This window comes from Aphelocoma coerulescens, chromosome 12, assembly GCF_041296385.1.
Source record: "Aphelocoma coerulescens isolate FSJ_1873_10779 chromosome 12, UR_Acoe_1.0, whole genome shotgun sequence".
NCBI classification, from domain to species: domain Eukaryota; kingdom Metazoa; phylum Chordata; class Aves; order Passeriformes; family Corvidae; genus Aphelocoma; species Aphelocoma coerulescens.
The window spans coordinates 14,912,471-14,933,145 of NC_091026.1; the positions used below are offsets into that span (position 1 = coordinate 14,912,471).

General features: G+C 43.1%; 1 protein-coding gene across 8 annotated transcripts in view; it reads right to left on the minus strand.

Moving 5' to 3' along the window:
- The window catches only part of ADAMTS9 (ADAM metallopeptidase with thrombospondin type 1 motif 9), an 82,683-nt gene that overhangs the window by 13,704 nt on the left and 48,304 nt on the right, over positions 1-20,675 (minus strand). For all 8 annotated transcript variants that reach the window (XM_069027379.1, XM_069027378.1, XM_069027385.1 and 5 more), the window contains 2 exons: positions 9,229-9,396; positions 4,955-5,128 (listed from right to left, as the gene is read on the minus strand). In XM_069027379.1, the coding sequence (XP_068883480.1) occupies positions 4,955-5,128; positions 9,229-9,396 (342 nt within the window). The remainder of the gene's footprint in view (positions 1-4,954; positions 5,129-9,228; positions 9,397-20,675) is intronic.

Consider the following 20,675-nt stretch of genomic DNA (forward strand, 5'->3'; position numbering starts at 1 on the left):
CTGTCACTGGTATCACCTGGGAGAACATTTCTGACTAGGACCCTGCTGTGCCAGACGCTGCTGCCTTTGACAAACTGCTCCTGACCTCTAGAGGTACTAACCCAAATCCACAGGAGAGAGGAGAAACCAAGGTAGTACATATTGGGATGGGGCAGATGTGGGGTCCAGCTGTGATGGGATCAAGAGATGCAGCATTGGGCATGCTGGGTCAGGAGATAGGGCAAGGGGAGAAGAAAGGGGCCAACCCCCATTATTTCAGCCCCTAGTAAATACGACTGTTTGGAGAAGGACTACTCAGCCATCCCCCTTGCAAAAATCACACTGCTGCACCTCTGGCTATGGCTGGTGTGGGGGGAGCCCCTTCCCCACCTCTCTGCCCTGGTGTGGGGGCACATAAAATCATAGAATCATAATAGAATAGTTTGGGTTGAAAAAGACCTCAGAGATCATCTAATTCCAACTGCCTGCCATGGGCAGGGACACCTCCCACTAGACCAGGTTGCTCAGAGCTTCACCCAGCCTGGCCTTGAACACAACTTTGTCTCTGCAGTGGAGACAGCCCTGCAGGTTTATTCTCTTTTAAACACTGCCCTGCCTGATATTAAGAGCAACCCATGCCAGCCAAGTACAACTGCTCCCCAGGGCCTTTTAGAGACTTTAAGGACTCAGTTCTTTCTCTGCTTGTCTTGGAAAAACCAGCCTGACTGTGAGGCTGTGTTCCTGGGAGTGATACTGTCCTTGGAGAGCATCTTAGAAAAAACACACATAAAACAAAATAAATCAGCATAGAGCAGGTGTCTAGATAAAACCCTATTTTCTTTAAGTTATTGCCTGTAACGGACTTCTAACACTTTCAACTAACTGGATTAACAAAGAGAAAAATGCATGAAAAGAATCATTTTATAGAACATGTTGGAAATGTCTTCTCCTTAAGGAAAAGGATAAAACATCCAACCAGACCATCCCTATCTGTACAGAAACACCATTTGAAGTCACCTAGGCTTGTAACACTGTGCCAGTTTTAGAGTCTCACCCTCCAAACATCATTTCCAGCCTCCCTGAGGCAGCTCCTGTTCTCCTGGCTGGCCCACAATTAGCAAGATCTTAGTGGGTTCAGCTAATTGCAAGATAGAGGCACTGCCATGGCCCTGTTTCTGTAATTAGCTGTCAGAATCAGGATTGTAAATTATTTGAGAATACTGAAAAATCAGATCAGTCTGTGGCAGCAGCAGCAAACCTGGAGAGCAGCAGTGAGCACAACATCATGTTGGGTGTAAATATTTAGAACTGGGGCAAAGTGGAAAGGGATGGGGAAGGAGAGGCAGCTCCACAAAGCAGCATTTATTCCAAAGGAATAACTTAGGAGCTCTTAGGCAACAGTCAACATTGCAAAATCTGCAGTCTGCCAGAAGACCCCAGGGGCTTTGTGTGCTTTCAACCTTATTTACTCTCTTGCTTTGAGTCCTTGGAGTGGAAGCTCCTTTCTAGGTCTGTGCTGAAACATGGCGATCCTACAGGGGCTGGAGGAATTTGCTGGAGTGTGATTTCCCCAGAAAGCAAACAAAGCGAGCTACATTTGCTCATCTCTGATTATCTCCCTATTACATAAGTAAAAACTGAAAGGAGGTCATTGTGTGTTAATATGGCTCCACTAGAGCTCCATCATCATGGAGCTTCCCTGATAGCTCTCCAGGCACTTTTGGGGCAGCCTGAGCCCTGACCTTCCTGCTCCTCCCTAATGAGGGACTCTCCAGCACAGTGGGAGTGGGGTCACAGGATGCTCAAAGCTTCCCTCCTCTCTGGTTTGGCATTTTCCAGCCCAGCAAGGGGTCAGCAATACAGGGTAAATTGTTCCATGGTCCCTCACAGCCAAAGGAGGCACCTTGAAAGTAGTGGGAAGGACCAAGCCTGATTCTGCCTCCCCTCCTTAATGTATATTTCAGACTAAATTTACAAAATACATTGGCTCATGCTTCACTTTAAGAGCGTGAGCCATCTCTCTGCCATCAAGGCATCTTCTGCCATTGGCAGTGAAGAGCTATCACATCAAAAGCCCATCCTCGTTTGAAGTCATCACTTGCTGATGAGAGACTGACACTCCCAAGCACAGGCCAGCCTGATTTGGGTTTGTCTGCAAATAACAGTTGTGTGGCCAAATAAACATGAGCCAGCTCTGTGCATTTTGTCATTGTCAGAAATTGAAAGTTTGATTACTTGTATTTTTTAGGGGTAACTGACAATTAAAATAATCCCACTGAAATATTAAATGTGGCTCAGACAGTGAGACCATCATAAACTAAGTCAAACACTGCAGAGATTCCAATCAGTCACCCCAAGGTTATAAAACATTATTCATGTAGAAAGCAGATAGTTTAGCTAGGCTATTTTTCCTTTTGATGCAGTGACAGGTTTTGCATGAAATCTCATGTTCAAGACTGACTTAAATCTCACACAAAACAGTGGGGCCAGGGTATAACAGCTATCGATAGCAAAATCTGAAAAACAGGTCAGGCATTTGAAAATATTTGTCTCTTTTGCCTCATTTCCCAAATTCTGAACTTTTTTCCTGGTAGTTCAAATTAAGGACCATTTCAAGTGCTTCTGAAACTGTTTTAGAAGAACAATAACAATAATTAAAATAACCCCACAGGCATTACTTTGCAAAAGCATTAATTGTTTTCTTCTTTTTTTAAAAAATAACAATCTGACACAGAGATTAAATGTACCCCCCATGCCATGAACACTTAAAACATGCCTTGGGTAACTCTGTAATTCAAATCAGGCAAGGACGGCACAATTTACCCCCAGAAGGCAAATGTCAAACATTGAGGAGTTGCATGGCAGCTTCCAGAGCCGTGCATTGTCCTTCCACAGAGGCTCATATTAAAGAAAAAACCCCTTCTTTCTCCCAGTTTTCCTTTTTAGTTTGTGACTCCGGTCTGAGTTTTATTTTGACATTAGTGAGGCTTTCTATTGACTTCCTTCTCCCTGGTGAGGGCACTGAGAACAGGTGATTAATGGTGATACACCAACAGAGCAATAAATGGTTTCCAGTAAGTTTCATATTCCTTCTCATTGTCAAGACCAACACTTTTTTCTAAACAGAAACAACAACAAAAAGGAACAATTAAAAAACCCCAAACCCTCTTGACAGATTCCCTTTAAAGATAAGAAATCAAGAACAAGACAGCGCTGGGATGTTATGTACATCCTGCCATCCATGTCAGTTAGGGTTCATTACTGCTCCCTGCTCAGAGAATACCAATGCAATCTGTGCCTCCTCAGGGAGAGGGCCTATGGCTGGGAGGTGCTACTCCTTTTGTTCACTGTGTACACCAGAACAAAATAAGAAATGCTTGGAGTCAGCCAAAAGGACAAGCTCACATTGGGCAGCTCCTGCATTTTCCTGTTCATGGTTACTTAAGAGTACTTATGAGGGTGAGGAAACCTCCAGTCCATCCCCCCAGTAAAGCTCCCTTGGAGAAAAAAAAAATCTCCATAATATGTTCAAAATTTCTCCAGTGCAATGGGGAGTCCTGGAAAACTTCAGAAGAACATCAGTATTCATATCTCATCAAGGGCTTGGAAGGGTGGAGACAGGCACCTCACCAAACTGGTTCGGGAAGTTGCAAAAATAAGGGAGAGAGGGCAAAATTCAGTTGAAAGTTTGATGATCTTGGAGGTCTTTTCCAACCTAATGATTCTAAGATTTTATGAAAGGATGGAGCAGGAGCTGTTTCTTTTCAGGGCTAATTACACCACTAGGTAAGGACTACCACTACATGCTGTTTGGTGACCTACTTTGCTGCCTTTAAATTTATTAGCTGAAGAAATTAATAGGCTCTGTAAAACCTAAAGTTCCTTGCAAGGAGTCTGCTGGAGCCCCTTCAGCCGTTCCTACATTTCCTTTTCTGGCTGGGATGTTTCCATCAGGTATCACTGTGTGACCAGATCAGCTTTGCCTCCTGCGGCTTCCCATCACACCTCCCTGTGTACTGGGAAGCAGCTGGGAAAGGGCACAGCCCCCTCTGGCCTCCTACACTCGTGGCTGGGTTACACAGTATTATAAACCCAACTTCCCAGCACTGCTGAGGTTGGGGAAAATGAAGCTAAACTTGTGTACCCTGCTTCTGTCAGGCTGAGATAACACATGCAGGGGCTAAAAATAGAAAAAAATCAGAATGAAAAGAATAATTGTGGTGTCTGGTCTGAGCTGTCTCTGCCAAAACCTTCTGTGCATTTGAAGGCTGACATAGCAGCCTCCTGGCAGTGCACAGGAGGGCTCCTCCTGCTCTGAGTCCCCTCGTCCTCCTACGACCCACCAGTCTTGAGGGCACCCACTGCCCACACTGCAGGAGAGATGGAGTCACTCCCTGAACCACTGAAGCAGCAGCTGTATCCCCAGCTCCAGCCTCAGGAGCTGTTTTTGATGGGGACTGATCCTGGTCACTCAGAAAAGCATCATCTCCCATGGAAGACTTGATGTCAGCACTGCTCCTGGCTTGATAAAAGAGCAAAGACCAGGGGCTCAGTGAAAGGATAGGGATGTCAGATGGAGCTAGGGTAATGGGGCAGGAAAGAGGGAATTACGACTGCTCCCTAATTCCTCCAGGCACGGGGCTCAGGCTGGAGCAGCGCGGCAGGGCTCTGTCTCCTGGAAGAGACCCAAATCCTCCCTACCCAAAACCTGCTCAGTATTTGCATAGGTCCCAGCCAAACACAGGGCAGCACGAAGCAATAAATTAACCCTACAGAGGCATTTCTCGGCTCTCCCTTCCAGCCAGCACGCACGAGCCTTCCCTCTGCCTCTTTTTCTTTTGTCAATCCCAGGTTGCAACCCCGACACCCCGACCCTCTGGCAGCGCTCCCCGGCCGCAGCATCCAGCATCACGCCACGCCTGAGAGCACAGAAGCCGATGACCCCAGGGCCGGGTGAAGGGGGGGCCCCGCTTACCGGCTGCCACTCTCCGGCTGCCCAGAGGTGCGTGGGGCACGCGGGGAGGTGACAGTCCCGCTGCGGAGGTGGCCGGCTGGCCGGGTCGCACTCGGCCTCCTCGGCTGCCTTCGGGGTGCCGCTGTGGCACTGCACAGAGCGGCGCTGGACGCCCCGGCCGCAGGACACAGAGCACTGCAGGAAAGGACAGAAGGTGAGTGGAGCTCCCCATGACACTCACCACGGTCAGTTCGGTGGGTTCGCTCTCTGCTCTGAGCTCCATGGCATCGATAGCGATGCTCTATCAAACTTCCAGGTGTGGCTTTTCATTGTGCAAGGGAAAACGGTGAATCTGAAGCCAGTGGGAATTTTTGCCGTTGGCTTCAGCGAGGTCAGGACTTCCCAGACAGGATTTTTATTGCAAAATCTCCTTTTATTGCCAAATAGCGGCACTGCTAAACCACCCTGACACCCCAGAGATGGCCGGGCTCTGAGCATTGCTCTGAGTATTGCTTCTCAGGCACAGGTTCAGAAAAATCATAGCTCAAAATACATCAAATGCCATAGAGTGGGCTTTAATGAAAAGCAAACTTGGATTGTGTAGAAGAAAGTATGTAGCTGTAGAGAGAGAAAGGTGTGATATAGCTGGGATTTCTTTCAGCATGCATTTAAATGTGCACATGCACCAAGGGAGGGAATACAGTTAGTTTGTGAAAACAAATGTCTTTTTAAAATTAACTGTGTTTCACATTTCCTTCATTACACTGTGGGCACATTTCTCCCAACTTCAAGGCACAGCAACAAATGCCTGAATTTCTCTGTTTCTCATACATCTTTAAATTATTATCTGTACTGCAAAACTCTTAACAGCTTATTTTTTCTTTCATGCAACATTTCTTAGTGTCGTGATTGCACACAAATATGTTTAGCAGTACTTAATATTTCTCTGGTACAGATTCCCTCTGGCTAGACCTTAAAGTATACTATACAGATTTGGAGTGAAGAGAATCTGCATTTATAGAAGAAAGTGCATAAAAATTAAAGGCATGTATTGAAAACCCACCTGAATTAACAACTAATATTAGTTATTTTTAACAACCAATATTACTTATTAATATATCACAAACTAAGAAAATAAGTTCACAGTCTGTTATTGCAACACCCATTAAAATGAGCCTTCTTATGGCAGGGAATTAAGTGGTGCCTAACGGGGAAGCAATTCCCTCTTCTGTAGAGTGTTCCTCCATAATGCTCTTTGCTTTACTATCCAAATGCCCCATAAAGCCAAGAGAACCAGAGAAAAGCTGACTGTGAATATTTGTCTGGCTTCAGATATTAAGAGGGTGGGAGTATTTTTGTGTAGCTTTTGAAAGCAGCAGTGAGATTTCTGTCACTGGTGATGCAAATGCTTCCCATGTGCTGCTGCTTCCCTGGGATTAACAGTGCTCTTTGTCCTACACATTCCATAGAGGACTCTCAAATTGCATAAAGGCACAAACTTGGAGAAACATATACACCAGGATGCCTACCATGCTCTAAGATATCTTTTGGGTTGCATTTATCACCAACATAAAGAGTCCGGGTATGGATAAAAGAGCACAGGTGACACCATGGCTTTTTCATGGGGGGCTGCACTGTGTGTGACACATGGGTTTGGGGAGAGAATGGTCCCTGGGCTGTGCCAGAAGCTTTGCCTGATGCTCTACTTGTTTTTTTAGATAGGGCTGGGTTTCAGCCTGCAGCTGAAGTATGCAAATACCAGACAGCAGAATAAATATTGGTATTTTTGTTAAATGAAAGGTAAATGGCCATAATTGACACCACTTAGGAGAAGCAAACACATTAAATCTGACATTTAGTGCAGACATAAGCGCATTTAAAACTTGGAGAAAAAGTCTTTTTTCTTCCCTTTTGATTATTACAGATATATCAAAAAAGCTTTGCTGCAGGGAAGTGGGTTCATAACAACCTAGAAAAGAATTAATCACCCTCTGAATACAAAATATCCAAAGAGAAAAACCTAGGAGTGGAGCACGAGCACAACCAGTGTCCAGCTGAGACTGGTTTTAAAGCATTCCTGTGTTCTTTAATCTTAATTTTTTGAGTAATTCCTTTTCCAGGAGGCAAAAACCCCCAACACCTAAAGGTGTATGCAATGGGTCCTGTGCATATATAGTGACACCAAGATGCACTTTTATGGGAAAACTTTGCCTTATTTCTCATGCAGACTTTTGCTGGTTTATTCAGGAAAAAAAGTAGCCAGCTCACAGCAGCTCAGCCTTGGTATTAACTTTCTGAGGCAATTAGACCTTCAGAAAGTTTGGGGTTTTTTGGATAATATCTAAGTGGAAACGGATCGTGGTTTCTATTTGCAACAGTGGCACTGGTGATAGGGAAAGTCACACAGAGTTTTTGTGCCCAATTTATACCCTGATCTACTGTGTATTCAGAGCACCAAACTCCTGTCTGTTTCATGCTCTTAATGAGAAGTTCAGCACCTAAATCCAGCTTGGCTCCAAGGCATTAAATCTCTGGCAAAGCCCTGAACACCCCTTACAAGGGATTCAAGGCCAGACAGCCCCAACTCTTCATCTGTCACAGGCAAAAAAATGCTGCCAGCACCAGTGAGGCTCAGAGATCCATGTCACAGCATTTCACAGGGCTTTAAAAAGCCCAATTTGATATTGTAGCGTGTGTTTCTACCCCTTTCTCTTCTCTAAGCAAGATGCTGGCTGGCTGAGCACATCCAGCATCAGGAACCTGGGCTGAGCAGCTACTCCTGGAAAAGCCTATTCTTAGCATTACCATTAGCATACAAATATTTCTTAATTGCCCAGTAATAAGAGATTACCTCAGACCGTAAATCACCTCATCCTCCTATTAACTCGGGTTCCTTTCTCTAAATATAATCATAAAATCAACACCCCTTATGCAGTGGAAAGCTGGGAATTTTAAACCACTTACTTTCATCAATTAATATTAGTGTATTTTAATACAACTGACAGACCATTATGTTTACAATTATTAGCTGTAAAAAACTGTTTTGGGGAGCAGTCATTTAAAATAAGGTGCAAACTGGATATCACAAGACTGTCTAATGGCCTGGTGTTTCATTTCAGTCTGGCTCCTGTATAAAATTTAAGTTTCAGTCCTGAAGGTAATAAAAGTAATAATATTGACTTAATTTCCAATATGGGAGCAGTACTGTGGATTTCACAGGCTGGATGCTCCCATCCTCAAGTAAAGAACCCAGACCTCAGTAACTGAACCTCCATGGTGAATGAACACTTTAGTTCTTTACCCACATAATGGCAAATACTCCTATCCTGTGAATCCAAAGGTAAGGATTAAGAAAATCCAACTAATACAAGTCTGAAAATAATCATAGAACATTAATGGGTTTATTGTCCTTTTTATTAGTGGACATTAAGCAACAGCATGCTGTCCTAGTCCTAACATTTGCATGTGTGCCTGTAGCAATGTTAATGGTTTGTCTTTCAGGGAACTCGAATACAGCAAGAATGGGTGTTTTGTACCTAAATTTGAAAGACAGAGTGCATGGGAACATGGTGTTTTACAAGTTAACAGTTCATTTAGTCTGGGATTTTCAATAATTCTGCTGATTAGCACGCTAATGAGGTAGAGGGAAAAGCAAGGTTCAGAGTTAAAAATGTGATGAAGCAGATTCAAGGTGATGACAAAGACATTATTTTCAGGAAAACAAGGATTCAAGGTATGCTTTCAGAAAGCAAGATGTTTAAGTACTTTCTCATTTCCAGCAGCCTCTGCTCTCTGCATCACTGTCTGACTTTTTAATGGGTGAAAATCAAGCAATGAGTTTGTTATGAAAGAGAGTGAAAAACAGTTTTAATGAACAATTCTGATTATTTTTTAGGCTTTCCCAGGAAGATGATAATAAATTTATTTTCAGATTTCCCAAAACTAAGGAAGCTTCTACTTGAGATATGATATTTAAATTATATTAAAAACATGAGTAAATAGTACATTCTCTTTCGTATTATATACTAATGATGTTTCTAGTAGAAACTTAAAATATACCACAAGGAATTTACTTCCAGATAGACACTAAAAGCAAGCTGCCATGTTTTCAGCTGGTACGATTCTGTGTTGCTCTACTGCTGTCCATGAAGCTACACTGTTTTACACCAGGATCTGGCCCAAAACTTTTACCCTGAATAATTCATGAGGAAAGAAGTGATTGGAAAACCAGGCTCTAACCAATTTGATGGAGGAAGAATACCAAAAGGTGCAAAAAGGTACACAGCATGTCTCACCTGTCCCCAGTCTCCTGCTTTCCACTTCGGACATCTGCCCCCTCTGCATTTCTTTTGCACGTTGGGCTTAGCAAGGTGTTTACAGTACTCTTCTTCTACATGCCTCCCTTCCTCTGACAAACAGTACACACTGCGGTGCTTTTGGCCTCTTCCACAGGAGACAGAACACTGTAAATATGAAGTAACAACAGATCAGCTTTCACACTCATACAGGGGCCATGGCTACCCAGGGCATTTTCTTTCAGCTGGACCAAAAAGCACCTCCCCAGGTCCCTGGGAGGCTACACAAACCTTGAGGTGAGTGCAGACACTTAATAGTGCATGATATTCTTGGTCAAAGCCCCCAAAATGCCAGTATCAAAATAAAGAAAACAGCTGACATTCAGCAGGGATAACAAGGCTGGATTCCTGCCATTGCTGTAGTGGTTTCAAAGGAGCAGAGTCATCTTAAAGGGATCAAGGCAGGAGCCCTCAGTATCTACTTAGAAGAACTTGAAAGGAGCCATTTCCATTTACCTTGGTACAAAGGGATGTCAAATACTGGTAAATCAGGAGGGTAAAGTGTGCTCTGCACCTTCACAGAGGGAAATAAGTGAACAAAGGACAAGGCAGAAAAGTGCAGTATTTCCATGTCCTTGGTACAAAAGCTTGTGTTTGTTTTATCAGTGTAGTCTGACTTTTCTTTTTTTTTTTTCCCTCACTAAACAGACTGAAACCAGGACATGCTCATCCTTAAGATTTATGCATTTTGAAAACAACTCAGAAGGTGGCAAGGCGGCAGAGCCTGGAGAATCAAAGCAAAAAGCAAACCAGCAGGTATGTTAGCTGCAAGCTTTGTAGTGAAGCAACTAATTTCAACCTCCCTCTGCAGGTTCACTGAACTTTTTCAAATGTGACCACTTCTGGCATGCAAACCCCAAGCAACTTCACTTTGATTTCAGATTAGTCTCCTCCAAAGATTTAGGAATGAAAGGGGTCTGGAATCACGACATGAATTTAATATGACAGTTTCGTGTAGAACAAGCCTCTTACTCAGCATGATGCACCCAGAGACTCAACTTCTATTTCTTCATTACATGCTACGTCATAAACATACTGCTTTAATCCTTGAGTGCAAACACACTGTTTTAACCATCTCTCCATATAAAATGTTCTGCTTTCTTTTCAGAATACAGAAAACATGCAGAAATGAGGCTTTCACTTTCATTTTGAATCCACTCCATCAGTATATTTCCCAAGAAATATATTACAGTTCAAGCTCTTCCCAGCCTATTAACACATTTGAAACCTGAAAAATTTATATATATATAGCAGCTCTGGAAGATTCACTAGAATAGAAATTGGCCTCCAATATTGACACCTGTGATTATTTTATATTACAGCCCTCCTTAGAGCTCATTCAGCCCACAAAGAACCAGTGAGAGAGCAGTAACTTGTTTAGGAATGGAAAAGTTCAGACCAGTGTGCAGAGAAACGGATGTAGCTCCTAAAATCAGACATTGATACTTAAAAGCCTGTATAAATGATGCCCTGGAAAAGGTTGTTTTCCTGCTGCAAGAGTGTTACAGATTGAAAAAAGATCACTGAGGTCCTGTGTGATCAACAGGTTTACAAGCCATTAATGATGCTCCTCTGAGAGGCTGAGCAGCAACAGCTGCCTCTGAGTTCTCCTGAGCCCACATCCAATTTGAAGATAGGCCAAAGAACCCAACAAGCAACATTCAACCTTGCACTGAAAAACGGAAGAAATGCTGTCCCTTGCAATAAAACAAAATTTTCACGAGTTACCCAGATCCATAAATGTCACGTCTTTTCTTTAGTATCAACAGAAGAAAGATCAAGCTAATGTTATCCTATTTTATAAGCCTTCAAATTTCATCAGAAGTTAATTTTTTCATTCTGTCTACTTCTCTCCCCAGGCAACGAATATCAGCAGCAAGACAGAAATGTCACATCCTACAAAACCCAGTTGTAAACTTCTAATATTTTCATCCATTTACTGTTTTGGACTAAACACCAACACTGATATTTAAGCAAAAATTCAAGTGTTCCTTGGTAAATGCTCTCCATGCAGGTTATGCTACTGGATTGTGACAGCCAAAGCTAAACAGTAAATTTACAGCATTGATCAGGACTCTCTCATGCCCCACATCCCGAGCTGGTACAGCTCAGACAATACTTAATTAAAAAAAATACATTGGATGCCACTACTTATCCAAAAGTAAGATTAACCACACTGTGCAACAATGCAAGCACCTTTCTGGGGACCTGAGGGTAGTTGATAAATACCTGATCTCACAAACAATTTGGTACTAGTTATTTCCAAAATTATTATTCCCCTTCTACAAAATGCTTAACTTTGGCATGGAGCCTGATTCTGACATTTATCTTGTGATCCCATGATCAAACAAGTCAGTGTGCAAACCTCGGTGCACTCTGAGGTTGAGGCATAATTTGCTTAATTTTGTTAATACTTAAATGTAATTCCCAAGATGCTGGAATTAATCATTTCTATGTCTGCCTTTAATATAAATCAAAGTTAGGCAGCTGTGCATTTGCAGATCTAAACCACCCATTTGCTTTCGTGCACATTTGAGTTATGATCTCATTTGCACTGACAGAAAAGAAAGGTTGGATAATCTAATGTAACTAAGTATCAGAGACTGAAAATTCCTTTGCAAAGAGTCTACTTAATAACTGCCATCTAATTCATTTCAGGTATTCAACTTTTATCTGGCACATAGATTTTAAACATATGTGAGCCACATGCAAAGCATAATTTAATAGCATCTCAATGCCATGTGTCAGGGAAATGCCACACCCAACTACCACCATCAGTCTCATCATTTATTTTGGACCCTGGAGAAACTTTGCATTCCATTAAAAGGATTCTTCATGGCTGCAAATGCTGCTTGCTTATAGTACCTACCTATAACAGTACCACAATGAGGTAAGCTTTGACCTTGCCCTCCTCAAAACATTTGATAAAATCACTGTCTTCACATTCCTCTTTTTCTTAACTTCTTTCCTTTCCCACACCCCCCACAGAAAATGCTTCCAAGTACTGTGGACAGACGGTAGGTCTCTGGAATAAGAGCCTCACCTTATCCAAGGCTCTCTGAGTCAACAGAAAAGCCTCTATTGCTTTATATCATCTCTGAGCCAGCCCTGACGGTGTAGCCAGGTACTGTATGGAATTTTTTCACTAACCAGCTTCCTAGAGTCAAGAATCACATGCACTTGGGTATACCCGTGGTCAATTTGACTCTGCCTCCACTTAAGTTGCTCTGAAAGGCTGTTTGCAGCTTGTGATTGAGGCACCACAGCAAATAGCACCCCTGGATGAACCTGGGAGGACAGCCAGGCATGGAGGAGAGTGTGAAAACAACACACTGTGATGTTTCTATAAAAAACACACCAAAAAGTTTGTGGCACATAAAATAAGAGAGAAATAGTATTTCAAAAAATCAGCTATAGCCATCACTCTAAAACTCTAGCAAACCTTCCCCTTGTTATTATCTTTATTATCTCCTAAACCCACCTCAGTCGCACCTGGTACTTTACATGGAGAACAAAAACAAAAGGACTTTCCTAAGAGCATTAGGATCAAAGCACTTAGCACAGATTTAAGGGCTTTATGTTTATTGCATGATTAGTGTTGTTAATATGCCAAGAACTGGAGATTGGCATGCTGCTGATATTTTCAAATAAATACACTGCCTAGTTTAAATAAATGCAAGGAAAAAGTTTAAATAAATATGCCAGAAATATTTCCATATCAACTCTTTCCATAAAGGTCAGAACATGATGCTAAACATCTCCTGCAATGCCTTGCTCTGCTCTGCTTGTGCTTTTGTTTCCACAAAAAAAAAAATTGTTTTCTGTTTCAGAGTTCAGGAGATGATAATTCTGTTTTACCAAGTGCATGCAAATTGCTTTATAATAACCTTTTCTGCATTTCCTGGTCTGATCGTTTGGAAGATGAGGGTACATCTTGTTCATTAAGACCTCTCTAAAATAGAAAGGCTGCTACTTGATTCACATGGTTGGCAGCAGGAAAAAAGCCAGAATATGTTCAAAAATCATCTTAAAAATTTGTACAAAATTTCTGGTGAATTTCTAGGAGCGGGGTCAGTCTGGCACCAGGAGGACTCAACAGTCACAACTGAACAAATCTTGGCGAGAAGAAAAAGGCACCATGGAGCAGTCAAGGAGAAATGGAATGACTGCACCTTGTAAACTTAGTGCATTGAAGGGGCAATTCCACAAAGGGCAGAAGGGCATATGCCAAGCAAGAACCGGGGAACACTCTCCCCCAGAAGTGAAAAGTTGCAGAAAATGCTGTCAGACCGCTTTTCAGACCCACTGTGCATCAGCCAACGATTTGGGAGGTATTTAAGATAATGAATGCAAGCTGTGGTGATCACCAAATGAATTCCCAAAGATCGGTATGCTCCGATAGCTCACCAAGGGCAGGGCTGGGAAGGATTAGACTAAAAATGGCATTATCAGATTCTGCCAGGAGCAACTTTTTGGAGGAAATTAAAATCAATCCTTGTAGATTTAGACTTCCCCACATTAAGGATTTTATGGAAAGTCAGCAGCCGTAAGTAAGCCCTGGTTCATTCTTCCCAACAATCTCAGACAAAACACGCTGGATGAAATAAAGAGAAAAGGAACAGAGCCCTCCAATGCTTTACACCCATTTTCCGAGAGGGCTGTGCTCCTGGATGCCAGCAAACTTTTCCAACTACAAGCAAACCCAACAATGTACTCTCATAGCTGCCTTTCAGCAGCAGATCTATGACACCTTTTACTACCACTAACACTGCTGCTGTCATATACTGTGACTTCTGTACCACTGAAGTCTCTTGAACACAAAGGACATCAACAGACACATCACCAAGGAAAGCATGGATCCTTCCTCACCAGCTGAACCATTACCAGGAGTCCTAAAATGCTGGAACCTTTGTGTGTTGTCCAGCAACAGAGGCTCTGTGGCATCCCAACCAAGTTAGCTTCACAACAGCAAGGTATTTCAGCAGGTAATTCCCTTGGCTTCAGTGAGACAGGCTGAAAGCAAGGCTGCAGTACTTTAGGAGATGTTTAGGAAATATTTATTGCTGCTCTGAAGCCCTGTTTCTCCCACTGATGTGTTTTAGCATGGTCTTGTGCCCATCTGCATTGGTGGGGACACATGCAGGGCAGGAGTCACCCAGCTTGGCCTTCCTTTCCTGACAAACTAAGGAGCCATGACTTAAGGCACATGGGTGCTGAGTGTGTATGGTGATGGTGATTTTAGCTGGTGCATGGCCAGAAAATACATGTGATTCTTGTACATTTAAAAAGGAAGAGGGGTCTCTACATTCAAGGGAGGGCAAATGGACCAGAGACCTGAGCAAAACACACCAAAGCACTGCACTGCACTTTTGGAAGAGGCTTTAGAAATGTTTAATCCAAATTGACTCCTCAGAGAAATGGGGTGATTGAAAAACAAGGCATGAACATTAGGGATTTTGGAATGTATGAGTCTGTTTGTGAGCATTGTCCAGAGCCCCTGTGGAAGTGTTCTGAGGGGCCCTCTTCGAGCTGGAGGACAGCCCCCAGTGTGAACAAGAGCAGGCTTTGCCCCAGTGTTGGCAAGGAGCATTCCTGGCCCGGGCCCATCCATGCTGGCCTACCCTGTCTCTGCAGTGCCCACAGGGTCTCCATCCTCCAGAGGCTCTGGTCTTGGCTCGGAGCAGAGGCACAGAGCTTCCTAAGTCATTATTGCAAAAGGGAGAAATGAAACAATCCACTAAATCTTCACCTTCCCACCACCAAACTCAGCTGGAGGGACTGGTGAGACCAGAAAAAAAGAGGAAAATTTCTCAGAGAAAAGGGTCCAATTTGATGTGTTACTGCAGCAGAAGAAAGAGCTGGTGTGTCTGGAGCCCATTACTCCAGCACAAATTGCCCAGAGGAAAGGATGCTCTTGGATTCTTTAACTCCTGTAAGATTTAAGGTCCTGAGTGCTAAAGTCAATACAATAATTTCCCCAAGCTGGGAAACCTCACAAGATCTATGGGAAGAAAGAGGTAACTGCAACAGGAGAAACCATGCATCTCCTCTTCTGCAGCATCCACCCAGTAAGTAGCACCTTCTCCCCCTCTTTTCCCTGCCCTGTGTTACACCACATACAAAGCACAGAAATCATCAGGGCTGTGAGCACACAAAGCTCTCCTAAAAGCTGTGTCCCTGCCCTGCTCGACACTATTTACCTTGAACAACAAACAAGCAAAAGCCCTGTATAGCCACTGCAGGTCTCTCCAGGGAAGGAGGCACTAGATGGCATTTCCTCAAATTAGGAGGAGATGTGTGAGTTACCCAAGGACACCACTACAGTGGGATGTGGAAGGTACTCATGGAGCCTATTTTCCATACTGTGGCCCTTTTAGGAGAGTACTAATTGAAGCAGCAAAGTGCCAGCTAACTGACATCTCATATTTTTAGTGAACAGTGGTATTATAATGCCATTTAGACATTCCATTCCAGAACAGAATTTCTCTGTGTTGGATGGGGTAAAACACAAAGTAAAGAGCTCTCACAGGAACATCAGCCCTGTTTCACAGGTGTGCATCACACTGGGGAGGTTGTAGGAGCACTGGGCTGCTGCTTGCTCCCCCATTTTATAAAGAAAAATCTTGGCTTAATGCCCTAGGGATAAATACTGTCAACCTGCATATGGTCTTGGGCATCAGACAGATTTTCATCCATGCTGCTGACTCACTCACCTCTCCTGTAAGCTAGTAAAATTAAAATATTAATAGAGCATTAAGTGCCTTTGGAACAGGACTGACTACATCATTTTTTCTTAATAACTGCAGAAATCAGTCACTGGGAAAGTTAGAAACACAGTAAATCTCTTTGTGCTTAGTGTCCCTCATTGTTATACATCCTTGTTTCTAAATCCCTAGGATCTGAGCAACAGCAATGATTGCAGTGTGGAGTATACAGTGTGACTCTGGAAAATGGGCAAAACTGCAGGCAGACCTCCCAAAACCCAGCTCAGGGATCTGCCTGAAGATGCTGCATTTCACAGCTCATCCTTGAAAGTGTGTTACTGCTCCAATGCAACCCTTGCAGTCTAATGCATTCCTGTACTCTGAGCCAGTGCTTTGGGAGACAACTACTCTCAGCAATTACCCTTTTATTTATTGCTTTATTTCTCCTGTGTGGGCATGTGCAGATGTGCAGGAGGTCTGCAGGCATTACAGGACCAGCAGCCAGGGATGGGCCACCCATAACATGAGGACTGAAGCCAGTCATTGCTGAACAGCAGCCTCACCACTTCTTGTTTGAGTTCAGGCCTAGAAAATGACCATTCAGTTGAGAAAATGTGTTAGAGAGGAGGTGTAAAAAGGCAACCACAGAGGCATGTCAAATGCAGCCAAACAGACATTGCACTATGGGAGGAGAGAGGCATTTTGCAGTGTGTTGGGACAGAAGCATGGGTTGGGCTATATTGCTGTATTCACTGTTAGAAATATCAGTGAATACCAATGGAGTTACCTGCTCTGAGTGAGAAAGTGCACTGAGGAACTTGGGGAAAAGATGCACTGCCTGGGGGCAAAGGGACAAGAAGATTTTAAAGATACCTGAAAATAACATTTGTGAGTCTAACCACTGGTCCAGCTCATTCCTGAGTCTAACCACTGGTTCAGCTCCTATCTGTCCTGGCAATGGCAACAGGACAGGCTGTTGAAGGACAGCAGATGAGATTCTCTGCAGCTCCGTTCCCTGGTCTTTCCCCGGCATTTAGTCACTGGACTAGGGAGGTCAGAAGGGACATTGCTGACCAGTCCTTTTACTTCTTCAGACTAAAAAGTCATGAGTGGTGTAAAGACCAATGGGGGTCTGCAAGAGGGAGAGTGGATTGCAACAGCTGAGCTATAAGTTGCAGGAAATCAATCCTGTGAGGAGTTGATCCAGGAATCACTGAAGTGCTGGCTCAGTGTTAAGCGCACAGTGCCCCAGGGTGGTCCCTCACCTGCAGGGTGTAGCTGATGGGCTTCCACAGTTGTTTTCCTGCTAATGTAGCATCAATACTAGCAAAGAGGAGAGAGAGAACTGATAACAAAAGTATACCCATATAGTTCTCCTTATTTAAGTACAAACAGAAAGAGCAATGATAGATGGTGATAGTAGACAAAAAATAAAAATGGAAAGGAAAACAAAAATTGGAGATTTTAGGATAAAAAGAGATGAAAAAAATTATGTTCCTCTACTGGGCAGCTGGGTATCACTGGCTTTGCCCACCTGTGATTGCCTTGGAGCCACTAGCTGTGGGCACTGAGGTGAGGAGAGAGATGCATTGACATCCATCACCACTGCCTCAGAGGAGCAATAGGCTGAAACACTTCAAACAACCCCCCAACAGCAGTTCAGTAATGCTGCTGCCACAGCAAATTCATTTTCTGCAGAGGAGAAGAAGGGAGCAGAGTTATATACACTTGCAACCAAATCTGTCCCTGGTTATCACTTCTGCCTTAGCAACACCTGACATCCTGCCTGCTAAGAACATTTTCAGAACAACAACACAGAGAATATTGCTGTTCAACAGCCTATTTTCAGCCAGCCGCACGGGGAAGGCATTTTGCAATGAGCATGCTGGGGCTTTGACAGAATTAAATAAAAATAGCCTAAAGTTTCCACTGGCACCAATTTTAAGATTAGAATTCTGGAGTGCCAGCTGCCTGACACAGATGTTGGCCAGGCAGTTCTTCCACTTCCCACCCAGTTCAGAGCCCCTTTGCTGCTCTGTCTCTGTGTGCAGCCAAAGAGCCCTGCAAAGCCATCAATGCCACCAGCTTCTTGCCAAGGGAATAAACCAGTGCTGTCCTAGCCCAGACCTCAACTCACATCCACAAGAACAGACTTTGGAGCTTAGCTGGTTAATATTCTAATTACTTGACAGTAATCTTCTGATTCTTCTTTAGAGCAGAAGACCCTCAAAGACTCTGATACCAGCATCTCTGCCTACAGGATACAGAGCTGGGAAGCACTGAGAGCTGCACAACCACTGCACCAGCAGCCTGAACTTCAGATACCCAAGTCTGACAAGTACTTGACAAGGCAGACTACTCTTAAAATTGTAATACCTTTTTGGAAAAAAACCCAACAAAACCCAAATAAATCTAAACCTCACCTACCCATTTTCCAGAGTTCAAAGTCAAATGATCACTGCCCTGTGCAGTGAAGCCCAAATGACTCACCCAACTGAACCAGGGTACTGTGAGATATAATTGATTTACCTTATCTGTGCCCATTTCCTCACTCGGAAAGAATGAGAAGCCCACAACAAGTTCATTCAGCATTATTCATACATTGTATCAGGATACAGTTGGATCATTAAGGCAAACTCAAAATATCAGAGATTATTGCAAGGAGCAAATCTGCTCCAAGGCGGGTGTTTTAAGGGAGGTTATGCATGTATTTTATATATATGGTATATATATGGGTGTATTAATTAAAACCAAACCTCAGGTTTTAAATGAAGCAATGGGTAATTCTTGCTGTGAACATCTCCCTCATGAACATGACATGAGAACATGACAAGATTTCCTCTTGATAATCAGGAGTGTGTATGGAGATCTGCATTCATACCATAAAGCATTCAGAGGAGAAAAAACACTCTCTGTATTCTGTGACAGTCTGTGCACATCTTCTAAAGCATGGTTTTAATAAGAGGGTCAGGTCTATCACATGGTGTACAATTCTGCAATGGGTAAATACATGTTCTTAAATAAGCAAGGAAATAAAAATGTCACCTCCTCTTAGTCCTCTTTGAACATACATTATAATGACAAGATATCTCACCAGTCTCCTGTTGTAAAATTATCATTTACACATACAATCTGTTTATCCATTTAATTATCTGTTCCAAACCTGGATTTAACCAGCCAGATAAAGATCACTTGTTTACTGTATAAAATCCCAGTGGAATTTTGCCCGAAGACTGTGGGTTGGATGCTTCGGATTCTCTCTGCTTTAATTTTTTTACTATAAATTTAATTTTATAATACTAATTTCACCGAAACTTGAGTAAGGCTAAGCCAGTCAGATGATTGCAAGAAATTAGTTATCCAAACTTTGTAATTCATACACTTTTAACTGTGTTTGTTTAATCATTGAGAATAACAATTTCTGTTGGAGAACAAAGCAAGTAAAAGAAATGCCAGTTAAAAGATGGAACATTGCAGAACCATTTCAGAAAATTTAGGAAGTTACCAAATCTAATAAATTATCTGAATTTAGCAAAAGACTCAAGAAATCATTATACAAATTCATTTATGATTACATTCTACTTGCGTTTAATTTTCACTGTTCAACATTAACATTAAACATTGTAAATGTATGCAATGTTTATATAAAATTAAATAACAATATTGGAAAAATAAATACACTTTTACATAAATACATAAATCCATACTGCTGAAAAGTTTCAGCCAATACTATACTCTTGTTTCAAAAGTGACCAAAAAAATATGGTAGTGACACTCCATCACAACAGATGAAGTATGTACAGCTGCAGAATGATGTTTGCAACAGATGACAGAGCTAAAGCAAATCCAGGTGATACCACACTGAAGGAGAAAAATTTGGCCATTACTACCTACAGTAGTAGCACGAGGTAGACATACACATGGAGTGTTTTGCTGGAGGGACACAAAGCCCTGGGGACCCCATAGATACTTCTCAGTCTTCAAACAGCTCTAGGTCTCCTGTGTCAGAGCCCAAGGACACCTCGGTAAATGAGACTGAAAAATCAAATCAGTTCATGGCAATGACTGCGGCTCAGCCCTGCAGTCCCTTCCACAGGGCTGTGACCCTGTGCCAGCTGGGAGGAGACACTGCAGGCAGGACAGGGTGTCCCTGCCCTCCACCTGTCTGCCAGACATCCCACCTGCTCCCAGGAGAGCAGGGACAACCCATTGAGACTAATACAACAGAGTGGAGCCAAGGGAATTCTTCCTGGGTGAAAAGAAAACAACTGAAAATTAGACTGGAAGACTGCACCCTGTGTTTCCAAGACTGAGAAGCAGGCGCAGCCCTGGAGCCTGCTCCTGAACAGCCGCAAAGAGGCTGAGCAACACCAGAATGAAACACAACTCTGTCCACACCTTTGGCTCTTGCAAATGGTCCAGCACAGGTAAACTATGGTTGGCAGCACCTCCCAGCTGGCAAATCCTGCCAGGCAGTCAGCACATGCATTGCTACCTCTGCTTACCTCACCTCGCTCATCCTTAGCACCAGCCAGGTTGATGGACAAGGGGTACATTAGCACCTCAAACGAAATATTTCATAGCACTGTCTCTTGTTCTGGTGAAGCACCGGATAAACACCCATTCAGCAGTTTTATGGCTATTGCAGAACTCACTGAGGTATGATAAAAATATTGAGGAGTG